This window comes from Cordyceps militaris, assembly GCF_000225605.1.
Source record: "Cordyceps militaris CM01 unplaced genomic scaffold CCM_S00004, whole genome shotgun sequence".
NCBI lineage: Eukaryota > Fungi > Ascomycota > Sordariomycetes > Hypocreales > Cordycipitaceae > Cordyceps > Cordyceps militaris.
The window spans coordinates 895,490-914,124 of record NW_006271972.1 but is presented as its reverse complement, the minus strand read 5'-3'; the positions used below and the strand labels follow the sequence as shown (position 1 = coordinate 914,124).

General features: G+C 56.2%; 8 protein-coding genes across 8 annotated transcripts; 4 read left to right on the top strand and 4 right to left on the bottom strand.

Moving 5' to 3' along the window:
- Nucleotides 1-373: 373 nt before the first annotated feature.
- Nucleotides 374-1,860, bottom strand: CCM_05320 (mitochondrial genome maintenance protein MGM101; the record flags this gene model as incomplete). The annotated part of the gene is made up of 4 exons (XM_006670464.1): nt 374-644; nt 741-1,481; nt 1,527-1,546; nt 1,810-1,860. 4 exons carry the CDS (start codon nt 1,858-1,860, stop codon nt 374-376), a joined length of 1,083 nt encoding a protein of 360 aa, XP_006670527.1.
- A 676-nt stretch (nt 1,861-2,536) lies between these two features.
- Nucleotides 2,537-4,667, top strand: CCM_05319 (biotin apo-protein ligase, putative; the record flags this gene model as incomplete). The annotated part of the gene is made up of 4 exons (XM_006670463.1): nt 2,537-3,129; nt 3,202-3,795; nt 3,852-4,123; nt 4,177-4,667. The coding sequence occupies 4 exons, from the start codon at nt 2,537-2,539 to the stop codon at nt 4,665-4,667; spliced, it is 1,950 nt and encodes a 649-aa protein (XP_006670526.1).
- Nucleotides 4,668-5,120: 453 nt separating this feature from the next.
- On the bottom strand, nt 5,121-5,932 carry CCM_05318 (mitochondrial import inner membrane translocase subunit tim-16; the record flags this gene model as incomplete). The annotated part of the gene is made up of 3 exons (XM_006670462.1): nt 5,121-5,546; nt 5,768-5,824; nt 5,888-5,932. 3 exons carry the CDS (start codon nt 5,930-5,932, stop codon nt 5,121-5,123), a joined length of 528 nt encoding a protein of 175 aa, XP_006670525.1.
- Nucleotides 5,933-6,810: 878 nt separating this feature from the next.
- CCM_05317 (Armadillo-type fold domain containing protein) lies at nt 6,811-8,972 on the top strand (the record flags this gene model as incomplete). The annotated part of the gene is made up of 3 exons (XM_006670461.1): nt 6,811-7,021; nt 7,086-7,337; nt 7,408-8,972. The coding sequence occupies 3 exons, from the start codon at nt 6,811-6,813 to the stop codon at nt 8,970-8,972; spliced, it is 2,028 nt and encodes a 675-aa protein (XP_006670524.1).
- A 323-nt stretch (nt 8,973-9,295) lies between these two features.
- On the bottom strand, nt 9,296-10,886 carry CCM_05316 (60S ribosomal protein L13; the record flags this gene model as incomplete). Its single annotated transcript, XM_006670460.1, has 6 exons — nt 9,296-9,691; nt 9,906-10,064; nt 10,191-10,216; nt 10,333-10,366; nt 10,575-10,589; nt 10,863-10,886. The coding sequence occupies 6 exons, from the start codon at nt 10,884-10,886 to the stop codon at nt 9,296-9,298; spliced, it is 654 nt and encodes a 217-aa protein (XP_006670523.1).
- A 981-nt stretch (nt 10,887-11,867) lies between these two features.
- CCM_05315 (uncharacterized protein) lies at nt 11,868-12,792 on the top strand (the record flags this gene model as incomplete). The annotated part of the gene is made up of 2 exons (XM_006670459.1): nt 11,868-12,165; nt 12,260-12,792. 2 exons carry the CDS (start codon nt 11,868-11,870, stop codon nt 12,790-12,792), a joined length of 831 nt encoding a protein of 276 aa, XP_006670522.1.
- A 923-nt stretch (nt 12,793-13,715) lies between these two features.
- On the bottom strand, nt 13,716-14,630 carry CCM_05314 (uncharacterized protein; the record flags this gene model as incomplete). The annotated part of the gene is made up of 2 exons (XM_006670458.1): nt 13,716-14,468; nt 14,523-14,630. 2 exons carry the CDS (start codon nt 14,628-14,630, stop codon nt 13,716-13,718), a joined length of 861 nt encoding a protein of 286 aa, XP_006670521.1.
- Nucleotides 14,631-17,212: 2,582 nt separating this feature from the next.
- On the top strand, nt 17,213-18,550 carry CCM_05313 (phospho-2-dehydro-3-deoxyheptonate aldolase; the record flags this gene model as incomplete). Its single annotated transcript, XM_006670457.1, has 3 exons — nt 17,213-17,258; nt 17,432-18,211; nt 18,279-18,550. The coding sequence occupies 3 exons, from the start codon at nt 17,213-17,215 to the stop codon at nt 18,548-18,550; spliced, it is 1,098 nt and encodes a 365-aa protein (XP_006670520.1).
- Nucleotides 18,551-18,635: the final 85 nt, after the last annotated feature.

The window sequence follows — 18,635 nt, the reverse complement described above, 5'->3', positions numbered from 1 at the left end:
AGCATCCAGGACGAGACCTTTCCTTGGGGAGACCGGCGTTGGAGCGTAGACGGCGTTGCTGGACAGCACGGGTTTACATACTTTGGTTGAATCGCCTGGATTTAGATATACAGTGATACGTGATAGAGCGATAAGTTATATAGTGATACGAACAGGCGTTATGCAATACTACTCTACCTTGAGAGTGGTTAAGCTCGGCTAGTGAATCCAAATAAATTAGAGGCGAGAAGTGATTTTCCTCGCGCCAGGGCTTGTTGTAATGTGCAACGTCGAGGGCATTTCGTCTCTCGTGCTGAGCAGTTGCAACGAATCTATAATACATGTTTTACGAGGACGTCTTCCTGTCCCCCCCACTCCCTTGACTCATTCCTCTCTATTTCGCCTGACGCCAGGGATACGCGACGTCGACGGCGCCCTTGCGATACCATAGCGTGCGCTTCTTCTTGGTGGTGGCGTGCTCGACCCAGACCTCCTCCATGCGGTTCTTCTTGAACCAGCGAACGAAGCTCGGGTCCCAAAGCTCCGAGGCAATGCCCAGGTCCTTGCAGCAGCGCATGAGCGCGTTGGACTTGCAGCCCTCGACGGCGGACGGGAGCTGGTCGGCGCCAAAGTATGAGTTTTCGCCCTGTGCTTGCGAGACGAATCTAGGACGAGGTATGCATGTTAGTTTCTGCCGTTTCTACTTCTCGAATAGTTTCCTGGAGAGTTGGCGAGTAGCCGACTTGGGATCTCTATCTCACCTTCCATCCACAATCAGGGCGTATTCGCGTGTGACGACGGAATCCCCGACGACGGCCTCGCCCTTTGGGACCAGGCCCCAGCCCATTGGCCCAAACGCCTCATTGAGGCGCCGCCGGTAGCGGATCTCGGGGAGGTAGACGATGCCGTCGGGCTTGACCTCGATGTCGTCGATGTCGAGCGGCCGCAGGAGCGCGGCAAATTGCCGCTGCGACACCGGCCGGCTCGCGATGCCGTGGAAGCTCGCGGACCAGTCCACCGCGGGAATGACGGCATCGTCGCCGCCCACCGTCTCTTCGGCGTGCGCGACCGTTGTCGGCTGGTAGAAAAGGTCGCTGGGGATCGCGGACGAGGCGGTGGCGGCTTTGCTGCTGCTGCTGGTCGCGGTGGAATAGGGCTTCGAAAAGGGCTTGGGGGCGGCTGGTTTGGAGGGTGCGGCTTTTGTGGGCGTCGGCTTGGCGGTGTCTGGTAGAGCTGAGACTTTTGGCGCGGGCGGTATTGTCTTGGATGATGCGTCTGGAGCTGCAGAGGACGTCGACCAGAATCGTGTGGAGAGTGCCGTGAGGCTGCGCGTGGCGAAGCGGCTGGAGGAGCGCAATTGCCTCTGGCCCTGCGACAGGGCTGTCCGGGAGGCGTTCATGGTTGTCGGGACTGGCGTGATGGAGAAGGCGCCGGGTTGATTGACGTCCAAAAGGGTTGAAGGATGCAGAGATGAGAAGGAACGAGATTGCACGATCCAGCAACTTTTTTTGAAGCACGAGCTTGTCACACAGGCGCCCCACAATTACACACGCATGGCTGGTGGCATCTGTACAACAAAGTAAGTGTTGAATTAGGTATTTTCTAAAAATACAAGGAGATGTGATGCGATATTGTACAGCGTATAATATGGTGCAAGGGGGAGCGTTTACGCGTCTTTGGTCGATGTGCGCTCTTCGTTTCCGTGGCGCTTCCAGCACTCTTTGAACAGCTGCATCTTGGTGACAGTTAGCACAGCGGCGGAGGGTGCTAGACGTGGATGGAAAGGAGGCAAGCAAATATGAGAGAATGCTCGAGGTTATTTAGACTTACTTCGGAAGCACACACCCTCCAATCCTTCTTCTCAAAGTAGCAGTCCGTCATTTTGGCATTCTCCTCTATAGGTAAGCAGCCCGTAGTCAGCTTACAGCGGTCCGTGACAGTAAATGATGGATGGCACTTGACACCGGCAGGTATAAACCCAATCATGAATGAAGGAAAATCATAATAATAATAATCATCAAAACAACTCACCAGAGCATCCAGTGCTGAAGATTCGCTTGTCCCTGTTGCCCGGTGGCCACCCAAGGTTAGCATCGGATCGAATGCAGGGTGCACCAACTACCTCCAACTTTCGCCCGCTTCCCCCAACTGCTCGCCCGTTTACAAAACACTCACCACTCATCCGGCTCATCGTCGTCCTCTGCCTGAGCTGCAGCATCAGGCTGCTGCACCCTATCATCCTCCGCCTTTGCTTTGTCGGGCTGCGCCGACTGTGACGATCCCATCTTTTATCTCGCTGGGTGGGCTCTTGTCAAGGTTGAGAGGGTTGCAAGGTGGAAATTCACCCAAACTCGTCTGCAACGGTTGGCGACCCGTCTTGTGCAAAACCACCCTGCGACTCGCCAAGATGGCACCACAACGACTCAATGTCCTCGTCTATACAGGTATTCCATCCTCTCCTTGCTAAATCTTTTCAAACTGGCTCATTCGATTCGACTAACCACTTCTTCCGTTCCCGCCAGGTACCGGCACCACCAGCGAGTCGGTCCGCCACGCCATGTACTCCCTCCGGCGGCTTCTCACGCCCAACTACGCCGTCATCCCCGTCGGCGAGGCCGTGATCCTGCGCGAGCCCTGGGCGCCGACGTGCGCGCTGCTCGTCGTCCCCGGCGGCGGCGACCTCGGCTACTGCCGTGTCCTCAACGGCGAGGGCAACCGCCGCATCGCCGACTTTGTCCGCCGCGGCGGCGCCTACCTCGGCCTCTGCGCCGGCGGCTACTACGCCGCCCGCCGCTGCGAGTTTGAAGTCGGCCACGCGCCCCTCGAGGTGATTGGCTCCCGCGAGCTCGGCTTCTTTCCCGGCACCTGCCGCGGCGCCGCCTTCAAGGGCTTCGCGTACGCGAGCGAGCAGGGCGCGCGCGCGGCCCGGCTCAGCCTCGCGGCCGACGTGGTGCGCGACAGGCTGCCGCCAGACATGACTTGTTATTATAACGGAGGCGGCGTGTTTGTGGATGCGGAGCAGCTGGCGGACAAAAAGGTGCAGGTGCTGGCGTCGTACTGCGATGAGCTGGATGTCGAGGGCGGCAGCGCTGCCATTGTCCAGTGCAGTGTTGGCGACGGCAAGGCGATTCTCTGCGGCACCCATCCAGAGTAAGCTTGCAAATTCGGCATTGCGACAGGGTCAGGTCTTGAGAAAAACGTACTGACATGAGCTTGCCACAGATTCGCCGCCGAGATCCTCCACCGCCATCCCGACGTCCCCGGCTACGACGAGCTCATCGCTAGCCTCGCGCGGGACGACCGCACGCGGTCCGGCTTCTTAGGTCTGTGCCTCGAGCGCCTCGGCCTCGAGGTCAACAGCCAGGGCGGCACCGCGCCGCCGGTCCTCACCAGCCTCCACCTGTCCGCCGCGGACAGCGGCACGGTCAGTGAGCTCCTCTACGCGTGGCAGGACGTCATTGACAGGGAGCACGGTCAAGACCTCCTCCGGGCCGAAGCCGACACCTTTCGGCTCCGCAGCAAGGAGGAGGGAGCCGCTTGGAACCTCAAAGATTTGAAGGAGGCGCTGCCGGGCGGCGCCGGTGACGCCGCCCCGGAGCTCGACGCCCACGGCGTGCCCGACTACAAGACCGTGACCAAGGATATTGTGGCGCACGAGAAGCAGCTGCCGGATGAGAAGCTCACGCCGCGCTTTAACCACAGACTCTTCTTTTCGAGCCTGCAGGCGTCGCAGTCCATGGAGAATGATGCGCGACAATGGGGCAACATCCTACTCTACGGTGATGTCGTTACGAGCACGAATGTCCTTCTTGAAAAGTATGACAGATGTGTCTGTTTGTCTAGTCAGGGCTTTTGCTAACAAGCGATGACAGAAATCCTAAACTTATTGCAAAGTTGCCGTCGGGGTTTACGTTTACCGCCTCCACGCAGCTTGCCGGCCGCGGCCGCGGAACCAACGTCTGGGTCGCGCCGCCGGGCTCGCTCCTCTTCTCCGTCATCATCAACCACCCCGCCAACCTGGCCGCGTCCCGGCCGGTCGTCTTCATCCAATATATTGCCGCCATTGCCGTCGTCGAAGCGATCCAGTCGTACGGCCGCGGGTACGAGAACCTGCAAGTTAAGCTCAAGTGGCCCAACGACATCTGTACGTGTGTACTCTCACCCTCCACTGCTTGTAACTGACCAAATTGTTCCAAGATGCGCTGGACCCAAGAAAGCCTGCCTCGGAGAAATCCTACGTCAAGATTGGCGGTATCCTTTCCCAGTGCGGGTACTACGACGGCAGCTACCAAATCGTCCTCGGCATCGGCATCAACGCCGTGAACCCGCGCCCGACAACGTCCATCTCGGACATGCTCGGCGAGGGCGCCGCGCCGCTGCACCTCGAGACGCTGCTCGCGCGGGTGCTCGCGCGCACCGAGGCCGTGTACGCGCAGTTTCGCCGCGAGGGCTTCTCCAGGAACCTCGAGTCGCGGTACTACCGCCACTGGCTGCACACCGGCCAGGAGATTACGCTCGAGGCCGAGGCGGGCACGCGGGCGAGGGTCTTGGGCATCACCCGGGACTGGGGCATGCTCCGCGTGGAAGAGACAGATAGGGACGGCCGGGGGACGGGTCGCATATGGTCGTTGCAGAGCGACGAGAATAGCTTTGACTATTGGAAGGGTCTTGTACGGAGACGAGAGTAAGGGCCTGGTCACTTGAGCATACAGCGCGTTCGTCAAGGTTCTTAAAAAAAAAATGTTGGTTGAAATAATACAGGTGGTAATTTGCAACGATATGAAGCACGCTTTTGTGGCAAGATTCCGTGCAAATGTACCAGTCGTTGCTTCGGAGCTGTGATCAGCCTCCTGGCGGCTTCTTGTTTCTCTAGTTGTAGTATATTTTTCCGCCCATAAAACGCCATGCCATGCCAAGTCGAGTGAAGATGTACAAGTATACAAAGGAAGCGTCCCTGTCTTCGTTCCTTTTCCGCAGCCACTCTCTTGGGTTGCCAGATTATTATTTCGCGCAGCTCGTGTGTCCGCTTTCAGTCGTTTTCGACGAGTGTCTCCAATCATGAACTGTTTCAAATGTCGCGCGCCGTCGGTTTCGCAAAAAAAAAAAGTTTCGATTTCCGCCGGACGCCGAGCGCGCCCCGTCTACCGGTCCTTGTAGACCTTGGGCTTCCACCCCTCCTTGGCCTCGGCCTCGTGCTCGACCTTTTCCCGCATGGGGCCGAGCTCGCGTTCGAAGCGCTCCTTGGCGCGCACAATCTTGCTCTGCAGGTAGAAGCTGCCGCCTTTTTGCGGATCGTTGGCGTCAAAGAGGCGCTGGTAGCGCTCGAGCACCTCGGCGACGTTGGCCTGGCCGCCCGCGGGGGGCTTGACGTTGAGCACCTTGCAGGCCTCGTCGAGCGTCATGCCGCCCGAGAGCGAGGCGCTTGCAGAGGCGCCGCCGCCGCCGCCGTTCTTCGCGACGTGGCGCTGGTACTTGGACGCCGCCTGGGCCTGCTGGTACGCCGCCACAAAGGAGCGGCCGAGGATGCGCGAGCCCGTGACAAAGGCCGTGATGACGAAGCGGTGCGCCTATAGAGGAGGAGGGATCATGTTAGCGGAGTGCATCTTGCTGGAAACGTGACGCGATTGCTGTGGCCGAGGCCCGCGGAGGTGTGCGCCGGCGCAAAGGCTTTTTGCGCAAGACGGGCAGGGCCGCGCTGCTTCTCGTACCATTTTCGTTTGGATCAGACGAACTCAATCGCTGAGTTGTGTCGTATGAAGTGCGGTGAGTATAAATAGAGGAATCTCACTCCAGCAAGACAGCAATATGCTTCTGCGTCGTCGGCTTGGAGCGCTTGAGTGGCGGCCTTGAAGTCGAGTAGCAGCAAAGGAGAAGTCGCGAGATTTCGGAGGCGCTAGATTTTCCTTACGCTGGTCAAGCGCGGGACGGCCAGGCCAGAGTGATGCTTAGTCATGATTGAGAGAACAACTTCTTACAGAACTTCAACCTCTCAAAACACTTTAAAGAATATATAGGTACAATATGAGAAGAAGACTTGAAATCAGGATTCTAAAAACTTGTCATGTTCGCTAACTACATACCTGCATATTGGACGTCGACATGGATCGACTTGTGACTTGCGGTTCTCGGCTGATTCTAGTGCTACTACTTAATGAACTACAGTTAGTAACCACAATCACAGCCAGCTTTCTAAAAAAAAAAATAGAAACAAAGAATCCGCTATATTCGTTATCTCTGACCAAATACATGATATTTCTTTCTCGGTCCATTCTTGGTGCGTTTCGTGCACTCTAGCTCTAGAAGGTCTCGTGCATCAAACCTTCAGCTGCTTGCTTCCAGTCTTGCTTCCAGTCCCTCCTACCAAAGGACCGCCCAGTGGTTTTGCATGAGATGCCTAACAATCCAAGAAGAAAAGATTCTCAATAATCTGCTTCTTCTTCAAAACATTTGTCTGAGAATCTTGACGGCTGGCTTTGTCCGGGTTTAGCCGGCATTCGACCGTGCGTTCTACAGGGCGTTTACAAGAGTAACTACAGCGTTCTTTAGCGGGCTCCGTCCAGTTACCGAAGTGGGCAGCACTCGACGGAGGGAGGTTCACCTTGGTAGTGACAAGGCAGTAACGATGACCACGAAACATCTACAGTGGCTCTCCAACATCTCTTGAAATTCCTTTTGAGTAGCGACGCCGGATTCTTGTTCCAAGATTCATATCATCTTTAGCTTCTCCATTTTTCCTTCTCTCTTGTGCCTTCTCCCAGCTCACCTCGGATAAGCTCAACGTCACCTTCACCTCTCGGCTCTGCTGTGAGGGGCTCTATTCACTCAGCAAACATGACGCCGCAAGATATTGCAGACTTGCTGCAGCGCGAAGGTCGCGGGGAGTCGACCGGGGAGTATGACGCGACTCTAGAGGAAGAACATGTGGTGCAGCGCCGCACTGAATTGTTGGCTGAGGTGCTCAAGACGTGCAAAGAGCTGCGAGCCTCGGACCAGATTCAGCTTGAAGTCGCGGCGGAGAAGCTGGGCGATGGTAGCCGGGATGGTACGTTGTCTCCCTTTTCAACGCTCGATGACATAGATAGCTTGAGGCTCACACCGCATTGTAGAGGCTTGGCGCTTGCCATACGGTGACTCGGGTATCTTGTCTTTTTTTCTTGAAGAGCTTGCCAAGGACGACATCAGCAACAAACTGAAAATTCACTCTTTGCGAATTGTGGGAAATTCATGCGCGGACATAAACAAGAACCGGGCTCTCATGGTTGAAAATGGGCGGCTGGAGGCGGTTATCCGCCAGCTCAGGGACGAAAGTGTCGTCCAATTCACCATTCCTGTGCTTTACAATGTCATGGTCGACTATGGTACGTGTACACGCCACCGACGTTAAAATCAACTTCCGAGACCTACGATACTAATTCATCCTTGACACAGAGCCGGCCCAGACCCTGGCCTCGGAGCTCAAGATCAGCCAAGCCATGGTCAAGCTTCTCACGTCGCCCAACCTGTCCCAGTTCCTCGGCGTGATCCTGTACTTTTGCCGGATCCTCGCGCTCCTCGTTCACAAAGACGCCGAGCTCGCCGTCGCGGCCGACGACACTGTCTCCGCACTTCTCTCCGTCGCCATCCACACCCCGTGCAAAGACGACGTCGAGGAGTTTGCCTCGCTCGGCTCCGTCGCCATCGCCTACCTCGCCGCCGCACGGTTCCAGCAGCTCGCCATCACCCGCGACCAGGTCGGCCTCTTCCTGGACGCCTTCCACCACGCCCACACTGGCTTCGACACGGCCCGCATCGACGACCCTGACCTGGCCACGGCCCTGACACAGCTTCGCACCTCCATGCTCAACATGATCGCCGAGCTCACCGCCCAGGACGCCTTCCCGGCAGCGTACCCGGTGACGTCGGCGCCTGCTCGGACGGCGCTCACGTGGCTCAGCAGCGGGGACGCGGCGCTGCGGGCGGCCGCGTGCTTCACACTCGGCAATCTGTCGCGGTCCGACGCCGCGGCGACCGCCCTAGTCGAGCACCATGCACCGCAGACGGCGCTCGCTGTCCTCCTCGCGGACCCGGCCGTCAAGGACGCGCAGCTGCTGCATGCGGCCCTCTCGCTGCTCAAGAACCTCGCCATCCCCGCGCACAACAAGCCTGCGCTGCGCCCGCTGCTAGATCCCGTGTGTGTGCCGCACATCTACGCCCTGGACGCGCTCCCGCAGGTGCAATACGCAGCCGTCTCTCTGACGCGGCTCCTGCTGTCCAACTGCCCCGACAATGTTTCGCAGTTTTGCAGCGAGCACATCCAAGAGGGCGCTGCGGCAGAAACCGACCCGGGTGCGGCGGAAAAGAGCGACAGCGTGGGAGACTTGATCGCTCTCTTTCGCCGCACCGACACCGAGCCCACCAAGGTCGAGGCCGCGCGGGCCATTGCTGCCATCTGCCGCGTCCTGCACTCCAACGCCGCCGCCCAGCTGCTCCCCCGCAACGGGGCGTCCGACAGTGAGAGCCGGGCCGAGTTCTACACCCGCCACGACGTGGGCACGCCGCTGGCCTTTCTCGTCACGCAGGACAAGTGGCATGCCCTGCGCTCCGAGGCGTGGTTCGTGCTGGCGCTCATGTCGCGCTCCCCGGACGGATCCCGCGTCATTGCGGCGATTGTGCAGCAAGAGGCCGTCTCGGCGCGACTGAGCGAGACCATTACCGGCCGCAAGGCGGACACGCGCGTCACAGAGGTGGTGGACGAGGACAAGGAGGAGGTGGAGAGCACGACTGCGCTGTCGGCGGCAGAGGGACTGGCCTTGCAGCCGCAGCAGGCGGATCCCAAACAAAAGGAGCACATCGCGGCCGTAGAGCGCGAAAATGCCCTCGTTATGTGTACCGAGTTGCTGAGGAACTGGACCGAGGATTTCCAGCCATTGAGCCGTGGGTTCTTGGAGGGTCTGCTGAAGGACGGCACCGAGCTGGTCGTGGCCCATAGAAGCAAAGAATTGAGTACAGCATGAGATGCGACCTGACATCTTCTTGCAAAAGCCATCAGTTGATTAATACACACAAGATGGCAGCACCACAAGAGTAAAAATATAAAGAGTCACGTAATTTTTTTGTTTCATTTAGCGTCGAATACAAAAGGGAGAGCCAATGATGATGCAAATATATCTTCACCTTGGACCTAGAGGGACGCTGCTCCTGAACCGGGCCAAGTACTACTATATCATAGTCTTGCAGCAGCCGACCCATGCCCACTTCTTCAGACACGCAAAGTGCACAAAAACCCTCATAAAACACCAGTTATCCCATTTTTTATCCTCGGAGCCGCCCCGATGCTTTATTTCTTGGCACTGTCGGCCTCGGACTTGTCCTTTACGCGCTTCTCGCGGGCGCCGGCGTAGCGCTTGTTGGCGCGAGCTTGGCGGAGGGCCACATAGGCGCCGCCCTTGACGGGGGCGGGCATGTCGCCCTTCTTGATGTACTTGACGGCGAGGTCGGTGGCGGCGATGGGGAAGACCGAGGCGACGTCGGCGGCGGTCTTGACCTGGGACAGGTCGGTCTTGGTGTCACCCTTCTTGGGGGCGTTGGACTTGCGGGGCAGCAGGATCAGGCGCTCCTTGTAGGCCTTGAGGCGGGCGACGTTGATGGCCAGGGACTCCTCGGAGAGGTTCTGGCGGCGGTGGTCGACGGCGATACCGATGGTGGGAGCGAGGGGACGGGTGATGCCAGCCTCCTATAAAAATGGGTTAGTCTTGCAACGGCTTGAACGGGCGAATTGGCCCAAAGTCGTCTCGTCGCCCAACAACGTTGTTCCGTCCCAAGTACAAAGATTTCCGTTCGTCGTTGTGCGCGTGTTCTCCAAGTTGCTGGAAATCCTTTGTCTTCGAGCGGAACGTTACTGGGCGAGGACGAGGAGTCGCCATTTTTTTTCGTATCGCAATTCGTACCTTGAGCTCAGTGAGGGTGAAACCGCGGCCGGTGCGGACCTTGCGGTTGTACTTGAGGGTAGGGCATCGGACAATGGGACGGAGCTTGTCGACGGGGCGGGGAGCCAGAGCAGCGGCCTTGGCCTGACGGGCAGTGCGACGGGAAGCCTTCTTGCCGGCCTAGATATTCCAATTACGTCAATAACCATATTCTTCCGAAAGCGCTTCTTTTCGCCGACCGCCAGTTGCGCCGGTTGCAAGTCGGGATGAACAATATTCGCATACCTGGTCAAAGTGCGTGCGTACGCGACGCTGCCAGTCCTTGTGGAAGTCTAATCACAATCCTCAGTCAGTCGATTGAAGTTCCATTTCGTTCATGTCGTCGGTTGTTGCGGCGTATCGATATTTCGGGTTCGTTTCGACATTGTTGGAAAGGGTATCTGCTCACGGTTCTTCACGATCTTTTGGTTGTGCTTGATCGCCTATAATAAAAAAACGGCAGGTCAGTACTCGCATCTTAATTTGTTTGAACATGCCGTTGCGCAATTCGGGAATTATCTCGTACCATTTTGTCTGCTTGCGATCAAACGATCCGGATTGTCGATTGTTCGAGAGGCGTGGTGTAATCGGAGGAGTTGGAGGCTTGACAATTCTTTAGAAGGGTTTTCGTGCCCTACCAGCGATACGTACCTGGTGGGGTATGCCCTTTCCGCTGGACGAGCAAGCGAAAAAAAAAAGTCGAGATTGTGTGGGAAGTCACGTGCACTAGACTTGTGTGCAAGTTGGACGAACAACAGTGTTGGGTCTGGGCCCGCAAATGAGGTGGCCCGTTTCGGCTTGGCGTATCCGCCTCTGTTTGCCTTGGCTGCCTGGATTGACAGGCGGCCAGGCAGAAAGAGCTGGTGGGACCAAGCTATAAAGTCTTCGCGCGCCGGCTCGAGTTTGCGTTTCTTTTCTTCCTTTCTTCTTCATACTTACCTTGTTCCGAACTCCCCAGCTCATGATTTGGGGGCTTCAGTGTGGAAGGCCTGCATTGCACAGCGCGGTGTCGATCCACGCTCTATTGTCCTTCGGGGCCATAGGGGGCGCAATTTTTGATTTCCTCCGCTTTTCATTGTGGGCGACGCTATACGCGCCGCCATGAAGAAGACGCACCGGATTGTACTGCTGGACAAACGTTGCCGTGATGTTTTTTGCACAGCGTATCTTCGTTGACTGTTGGCTGAAACAGAAGCTGGATAGCTAGCCACACAAGCTTTGTGAGCTTGGAATGGAGCTCTCATGCGTCGCCGTCTTGGAGTTGTGCGCTCACAGATTGAGGCGATGCCTCTTGGCTTTACGATCGGATCCCGAGCTCACCCAAGCGCGTCCCTGTAGTTGACGAGGAACACATCGTCACAGTACCTTTGGTATGTCTCTGATCGACACATCCGTAGAAGCGCCCCTAACTATATACATATCCGTCGCTAGTTACCTGTATTGTCTGCATTGCATCCTTCTCGTGGACGGTGCTCCTGAGGTTAGGTGCTTGTGCACCAGGGAGCGAAAATTTAGCAACGAGGGCCAGCAACTCGCGTGGTCCGTTCGAAGAGATTTTGATGCAACGAAAAGCTGCTCTACTCTGTAGAATCAAATCAATAACATATGTATCACGCCTATGAGAAGCTTCCCGACAGATGCTCCAAGTCGAAAATTGCAACGTAGAATGCTGTCCACCGGGATTACTCCGTGCCAATCACAGCCCGCGAATTCGACGCCAACCGGGACGCCCAAAAAATCTCATGACAGGTCCTCCTTTAAACCCGCCCCATTTTCGCGGGAGAAAAACCTCTGGACAGCACCTTGCTCGGCCGCTTCTGTACTACCATCCACATTTCTACTCGCCATTCCGAGATAATCATCGTCTCCTCCCTCTACCTCTGAGGCGTTTCTCTCTTCCTGTATCTCTACTACCCTCATACTACGCGAAACTTGACGGAAGTGATGGCGTCACGGATTGGCCCGCGCACCGTCAAGGACGCTACGAGATTCACCTCGACGATTCCTCACGCCACATCCAAGACGGCCACCTCAGCAACATCACCCTCCATCGCCGCCTCGACGCCACGACCCTCCCGAGTTCCCGGCGAGACACCCGAGCAGCGCGTCAAGCGGCTACGCCTCGCGCACCTCGCCGCGCAAAAGGCCCAGGTCAGCCAGACGGACCGCCTCATCGATGCGTCCCGGCGCTTCCTCGACGTGGCCCACCGATGGACCGTAGGCGGCATCGTCGTCTTTACTGGTGAGCTAAACTCCCTTGCGGTCTTTTCCCATCCCGCAACCGGCCCCTCTCCTCCCCAAAAAGCCCAGACACTAACGGTGGCGAATCGTTTTAGCCGTGGCCGGCGTCATCAGCGTATACTCGGTATGGGACATGCTTCGATACAACCGCGCTCGACGCGCCGAGTGGGTCGAAGCCCAGAAGAAGCTCGAGTCGGACGAGCTCGCCAGCGCGCGCCTGGCGTACCTCAAGGGGGCCGCGACCGAGGAGCAGATTGCGCTCGTCGAGGCAGCCAACCGCGAGGCCGAGGAGAAAGGCATCCGCCTGCCGCCGCTCATCGCGCCGCCTGAGCACCGCACGCACTTTGAGGAACACCTCAAGCCCACTCTTCAGGGCGACGACAAGGCTGCCCCCGACGCCACCGGAAAGGGCGTGCTGGGCATCTTTTCCGGCCTGTTTGGCGGCGCGAGCAAGGAGGCACCGGCCGCCGCGCCACCCAGCCAGCCTGTCCAGGCTGTCGAGTCCGCAGCGCAGAGCGTGTGGGACCGGGAACTGGAGAATCAGCGCAAAGGCGGCAGCCTGGATCAGCTTGGTCTCGCCGGGGCCTCTGGTGAACAGGGTGCCAAGAAGGGTTGGTGGCCCTGGTAGATGCACTTCGTGATCCGAAGGAGGCACACTTCACAAAACGAAAACACACAGCATCGGCGTCAATGTATACTTTGAGTTCGAAGGGAAGAGGCGGACATGTACGGGTTAAGAGGGGAAGTTTGTCGAGACAAATGACGACAAATACTGTATCATAGGCTGTAGATGGGTCGAGCATTAGACGGCGTCATGGAGTCACTTTTTTTGTATGTACGATAGATGAATCTCTCATCCTCAACATCTGCGCAATCAGACAAGAATACAATATCAAGCACGAGGACTGTGAACGCAGTTGTCGATGGGTAAAACATGTATAAAGATGCAGTAGAGTGGTGCTTCAAGAAGAAATTAGTAAAGAGTGAATTACAGTGTAAGCTGAAGCAGAGCGCTCTGCGAATGGGTGGCCCAGATTGCCTGTAGCAAAGTGGCCGCTCTAAATAATGCAGCGAGTCGATCAAACGATCTCGATGATCTAATGATGGTGGTAGTCAAAGAATGCAGTAGCCAATACAACAAAGAAAAAATCCGCTGAGACATCGATCCCTTGATGATAAAGGTGAAAGAAAAACAAACGCTCCGTCCGTAAAAATGCAGTTCAGAATAAACACCGCGTCCCACTAAAGTAACATCGTGAACACATGTTCGTGGGCGAAGATAAATGTACAGCTCCGGAGTGGAGTATGTTGAAGTTGATTGTGCCGACCTGGGGCGGAGGACATTGAGTGCTCGCAAAACAATCATCCGAGCCGCGCGTGCAAGTAGGATTTGCCGGCTGCGTTGTGGTGAGCCAGACGTCAGAGAATGGTCGGCATCCGCTTGGGAAAGCAGCGAAGGTCTTGTCGCTGCTGCCCCCATGAAAGCGGTCTCACCGCCTTATCCCACAATGTTTTCTGTTTCTGAGGGTCTGCGATGATGCTCTTCCCTTTCTATGAGATAATGATGTGATTGAAGTGGCCAGGCACTTTGTCGCGGCACTTATCGCAGTCGGACCGGTATCCTATGCTGAAACTGCGCTTCATGCCAGGTTGCCATGTCCAGGTATTAACAGTGTGTCGGCTTCGGGTATGGCCCTTTCGGTGAGAGTTGGGAGAGTCTGGTTCGCCCTCTCCATCGTCGGATGCGCATGGTCGTTGGGTCTCGATATCCATCATGGCGTTTGGGTGTTCCATGGCCTGAAGCGCGGCATAATTTCCGGGAGAATATGCCATGCAATCTTCTGATTCCGATATTGGCGAAGGAAGTCTTCTATTGCTCTGCAGAGGCTGCCAATCTTGGCCTGGTGGCGCGTCGCATTGGGCACAGGGTGGTTCAGCAATTCCGACTTGGTGGTGGCCCAAGTTCACGATGCCGTGGCGTCCAGCGGCACTCGTCGAATTAGCCCACTGCTGACCTCGGAGCTGGTCGGCGAAGCTGGGTTGCATGGGCGTCGGGATGCGACCAGCTGCGGCGTCCGGTTGAAGGTGGCTCGGTACCGCGGACTGTATCTCGACGGAACCCATAGCAGTCATTTGCTGGTAAATATGTGGCGAAGTTTGCCAGGTCGAATAGTTTGCGTTTGGGACAAAGTCTGCTTCACCCATACCTGAAGCCATGGTTGCGGAAGACCACATATTTTGCTGCATCGTCATGGGCGTCGGCGAGGTCCGGACGGGGAGGCATTGAACGCGTTTCTGGTTACGCTGTCAGCATTGAGTTCCTCGAGGGATTGGGGTGCGGCGTGTCGATTCACTTACGGCGCGGTGCTCGGAGAAGCCAGCAGGCCCGTTGGCCAATTCAGCCTCGTCTCGCTGCCTCTTCCGGCCAATGTCCACCACGTCAGTATACTGCTGGGGAGCAAACATGTTGGCTGAGATGCCAGTCGCACGCGGCTAGGCGAGACGAGGTGCAGGGAGAAATAATTCGTCTTGGGCGGCGAGTCAGAGGCAACGTGACTACGGTGGCTTCTTGGATGGTGTGCGTATGCAGCCGGGTGCAGGACCGTGTGTGGGCAGGAGGCTGTGTCTGGATTGCTGCTGCGCAATAGACGTGAAGCGGCGGCGGCAGCCCGTATTTGTTGCGGCAGAGGGGGCGGGTTACCTTGTGCGAAGCAGAGGCGTGTGTGTATGGGTATCTTGACTCGACTGGACAGAAGAAAGGGGGGGGGAGGGAAAGATGAAAAAAGAAAACAGTACGAAAGAGATGATTTATGATGGGAGCAGCACGTTTTTGGGAGAGGACGAAGCCGAAAGCCTGAAACAGAACAAGGCCAGCCTTGGAGGGAGCGAGGAGCGGGGGGGAGGCGGGAGAGAGAGGCGGGAGAGAGAGGCGGAGAGTGAGAAGGCGATGGTTGGTAAAGTTGGTAACTGGCAAGGGACCAACCACTGCCGATGTGGCGGACTCTGAGGCATTCACTACTAATCGCTCAAGATAGTAGCGTCTAATAAGCCGATGAGTGATTGGGGGTTGCGGGGATAGAGATGGGGAGGAATATTATTTATTTTAAGCTGAAGAGGGGAAAGAAAGCAGTCACATCTTGAATTTGCAGCGCGGCATGCAGAAAAGTACAGAGTCGGGCTGCAAGCACTATCGCAGTGACTGGGCAAGGCCCGAGGTGCACGCTCTCAAGGTGCTCAGCACCTGTGGACCGTGACGAGGCGTTGTGGCTCCAACGGGTGGCTAGGCGCTGTGAAATACCAGTATTAATAACGGCCAGGCTAACAAATTACAAAGCACCAAAATGAACGGCTGGTGAATACCTCTACCAGGAGGTACCTACCTACCTACCTAGCCATACTATGATATTCCTAATCCTTTATTTTCTCAAGTGTCATTACTTTCGTAGTCTTATCTTTCGTATCCTTCTTATTTTTCTTATCCTCCCAGTCTTTCTTATATTTCCCTTTCTCCAGTATAGACAGGTACCAGCCTATTCTAGGTACCTCAGGTTAGGTACCTGTTTTGCTTCCACGCCTACCCTGAAGCTCGAAGCAACGCGATTCTATCAACTCTCTTCGCAGTCGGCAGTGTTGGCTTAAACTACAGTCCACATGCTTCGAGGTGCTTCCTTTCTTTTCCCGAGGCCTTTGTCATGGTCGTGCTCGCGATGTGAATCTTCGTCGTGTTACCAACCACCCCTCGCCTACGACTCAGCAGCGGCTTTGATGCAGGTCTCACTTTGTTTTAGACCGCGCGTATGTAGCAAAAACAAACCGCAACATCAGACTCGGTTCATGCGCAAGTCAGCTATCAGCTATGCCAACGGTAACTTGTACCAAGTTCACCGTTACAACATCCTGCATCGTCGTTGCCTTGTGTGCTCTGTCGCACTACGTACGTTGGCTGCTGATCTGTAAGATGACGGCAGTGCTTTGCCACGGTTGATTGCTGATTAGCACCTAGTTAGATACCGAGCGACCGGACCATGAGCCGAGACTGTCTCTTTGTCAAACAGGAAACAAGACAATGGTATTGGCACGGCGTTTCTCCCTCTCGTTCATGCTGCATCCATACTAACTTTGATTCGTCAGGCAGCAAGCAATCAGGCAGGCAGTCAACCAGACTAAGCCCTTGTCAATAAGATAGCAGCGTGCTGAAGAGCGCCACAGTGTGAAACGGGCCAGGCCGGGTTAGCATTGCGTTGAAGTCCATTTGCTCCTCCTGTGACGGGCCCAGTTGCACCTTGAAAAATAAATAAACTAGCTGTACATGGTACCCGCATCTGACGTAGGACCACCGAGGTACGTACCTTTTTGCACAGGGGCATGTGCAAGCACCCAAACTCATCAGCCCACGCATCACCGCTTCATGGTCATCCCGCAGCAATATATACCTACTGACATATCAACATACTTGCATGCACACACAATGGAGCAAACTGACTTGTGGACGCCAAAATGCGCCAATTTTAGGGACCTCACCTCCAGTCTTTTCCCACATCGCAGCCAACCTGAAGCCTGCCAATGTACAAATTACTTGCTGCAGTGGGATTTCTGTGGTTCCAAAGGCCTTCCAGTGCCTCTAGCTACCTGTCTGGTGGGGTCGACTGTCGCAGCAATTGACTTTTTACTCGGCGCAAACAAAATAGTTGTTAAAATAATAAGAGGAAAAAAAATCAAAAAGCTTTTATTAGCCGCACGGCGTCCGAAGTTCGCAGATCTGACTCACGCTAGACGCTGTAGATTCATATCCTCGTCTTCTTAATTGGCATCTGTTTCCACACTCTGCCTCTCGCAAACTTTGCTTCTTTTTCAGCTCACACCACATTCACCCTTTGCGCGCCCTGATCCGACATCTCTCGCGATATTGCATGCGTATCTATATTGGGTGTCGGAAGCAAACCCTCATCGCCTGAAATCTGCACCGCCGATTACGGATAAGCAGCCCGACGTACTGTATATCTGCCAACCTGCCAGCTCGCGCGAAAGCAAAGAAAGAATCAGATAATATGTCGTCTACAAGTCTTTTCGGCATGGCTGCCGACGATACTCGAAGTGAGTCGCCTCTTTTGCAACTTTCGCCTTCATGTTTGGTCAAATGCAGCCGTCTCTGTGCCCGACGCGGGGCAGACCCTGTCTCCAACCTGACCGCCGCCACGGCCCCTCGCCCAGCCCGGGTCCTGCAACTTTCCAAAGTCGAAGTCTGTTTACTAACAAGTGCACAAAAGTCCTGGGCCAGGATCCCCTTATTCCTCCCGCTCTCCTCACCACCGAGATCCCCTTGTCCAAAGATGCCACCAAGACCGTCCTCAAAGGCCGCAATGACGCCGCCGACATTGTCCTCGGCCGCAGCGACCGCCTGCTCGTCGTCGTAGGCCCCTGCTCGATCCACGACCCCCCCATGGCCCACGAGTATGCCGCTCGCCTCAAGGCCCTATCCGAAAAGCTCGCCGACGACCTCTGCATCGTCATGCGCGCTTACCTCGAGAAGCCCAGAACCACAGTCGGCTGGAAGGGTCTGATCAACGATCCCAGCATTGACAACTCCTTCGAGATCAACAAGGGTCTGCGCGTCTCCCGCCAGCTCTTTGCCGACCTGACCAACAACGGCATGCCCATTGCCAGTGAGATGCTCGACACCATCTCCCCCCAGTTCCTTGCCGACTGCATCTCCGTCGGCGCGATTGGTGCCCGCACAACCGAGTCCCAGCTTCACCGTGAGCTGGCCTCTGGCCTGTCCTTCCCCGTCGGCTTCAAGAATGGCACCGACGGCAACCTTGGCGTAGCCATTGACGCTATTGGCGCCGCCGCCGCCAAGCACCACTTCATGGGAGTCACCAAGCAGGGTCTCGCCGCTATTACCCGCACAAAGGGCAACGAGCACGGCTTCGTCATTCTTCGCGGCGGTACCTACGGCCCCAACTTTGACAAGGAGAATGTCCAGGCTGCCAAGAAGACCCTCGAGGAGAAGAAGCAAAAGATGGCCATCATGATTGACTGCTCGCATGGTACGTGCACAGACCCTGACGCTGCATCATGGTATTGATTGACCAAGACTAACACGGTACGCAATAGGCAACTCTCAGAAAGACCACAAGAACCAGCCCAAGGTTGCCAAGGTCATTAGCGACCAGCTCCGTGAAGGTGAAAAGGCCATCATTGGTGTCATGATCGAGTCCAACATCAACGAGGGCAACCAAAAAGTTCCTGCCGAAGGACCCGCCGGTCTCAAGCCCGGTGTCAGCATCACCGATGCCTGCATTCACTGGGAGGATACCGTGACTGTCCTTGAGGACCTCGCCGAGGCGGTTCGCGTCCGCAGACAAGTAAATGGCGGATCCGCGTAAACAACAGAAAGAACATTGAGAAACGTTTTGCATGAATCATTGGAAACAAGAAAAAGACGTCGGCGCACAAAAGTGATATCAGCAG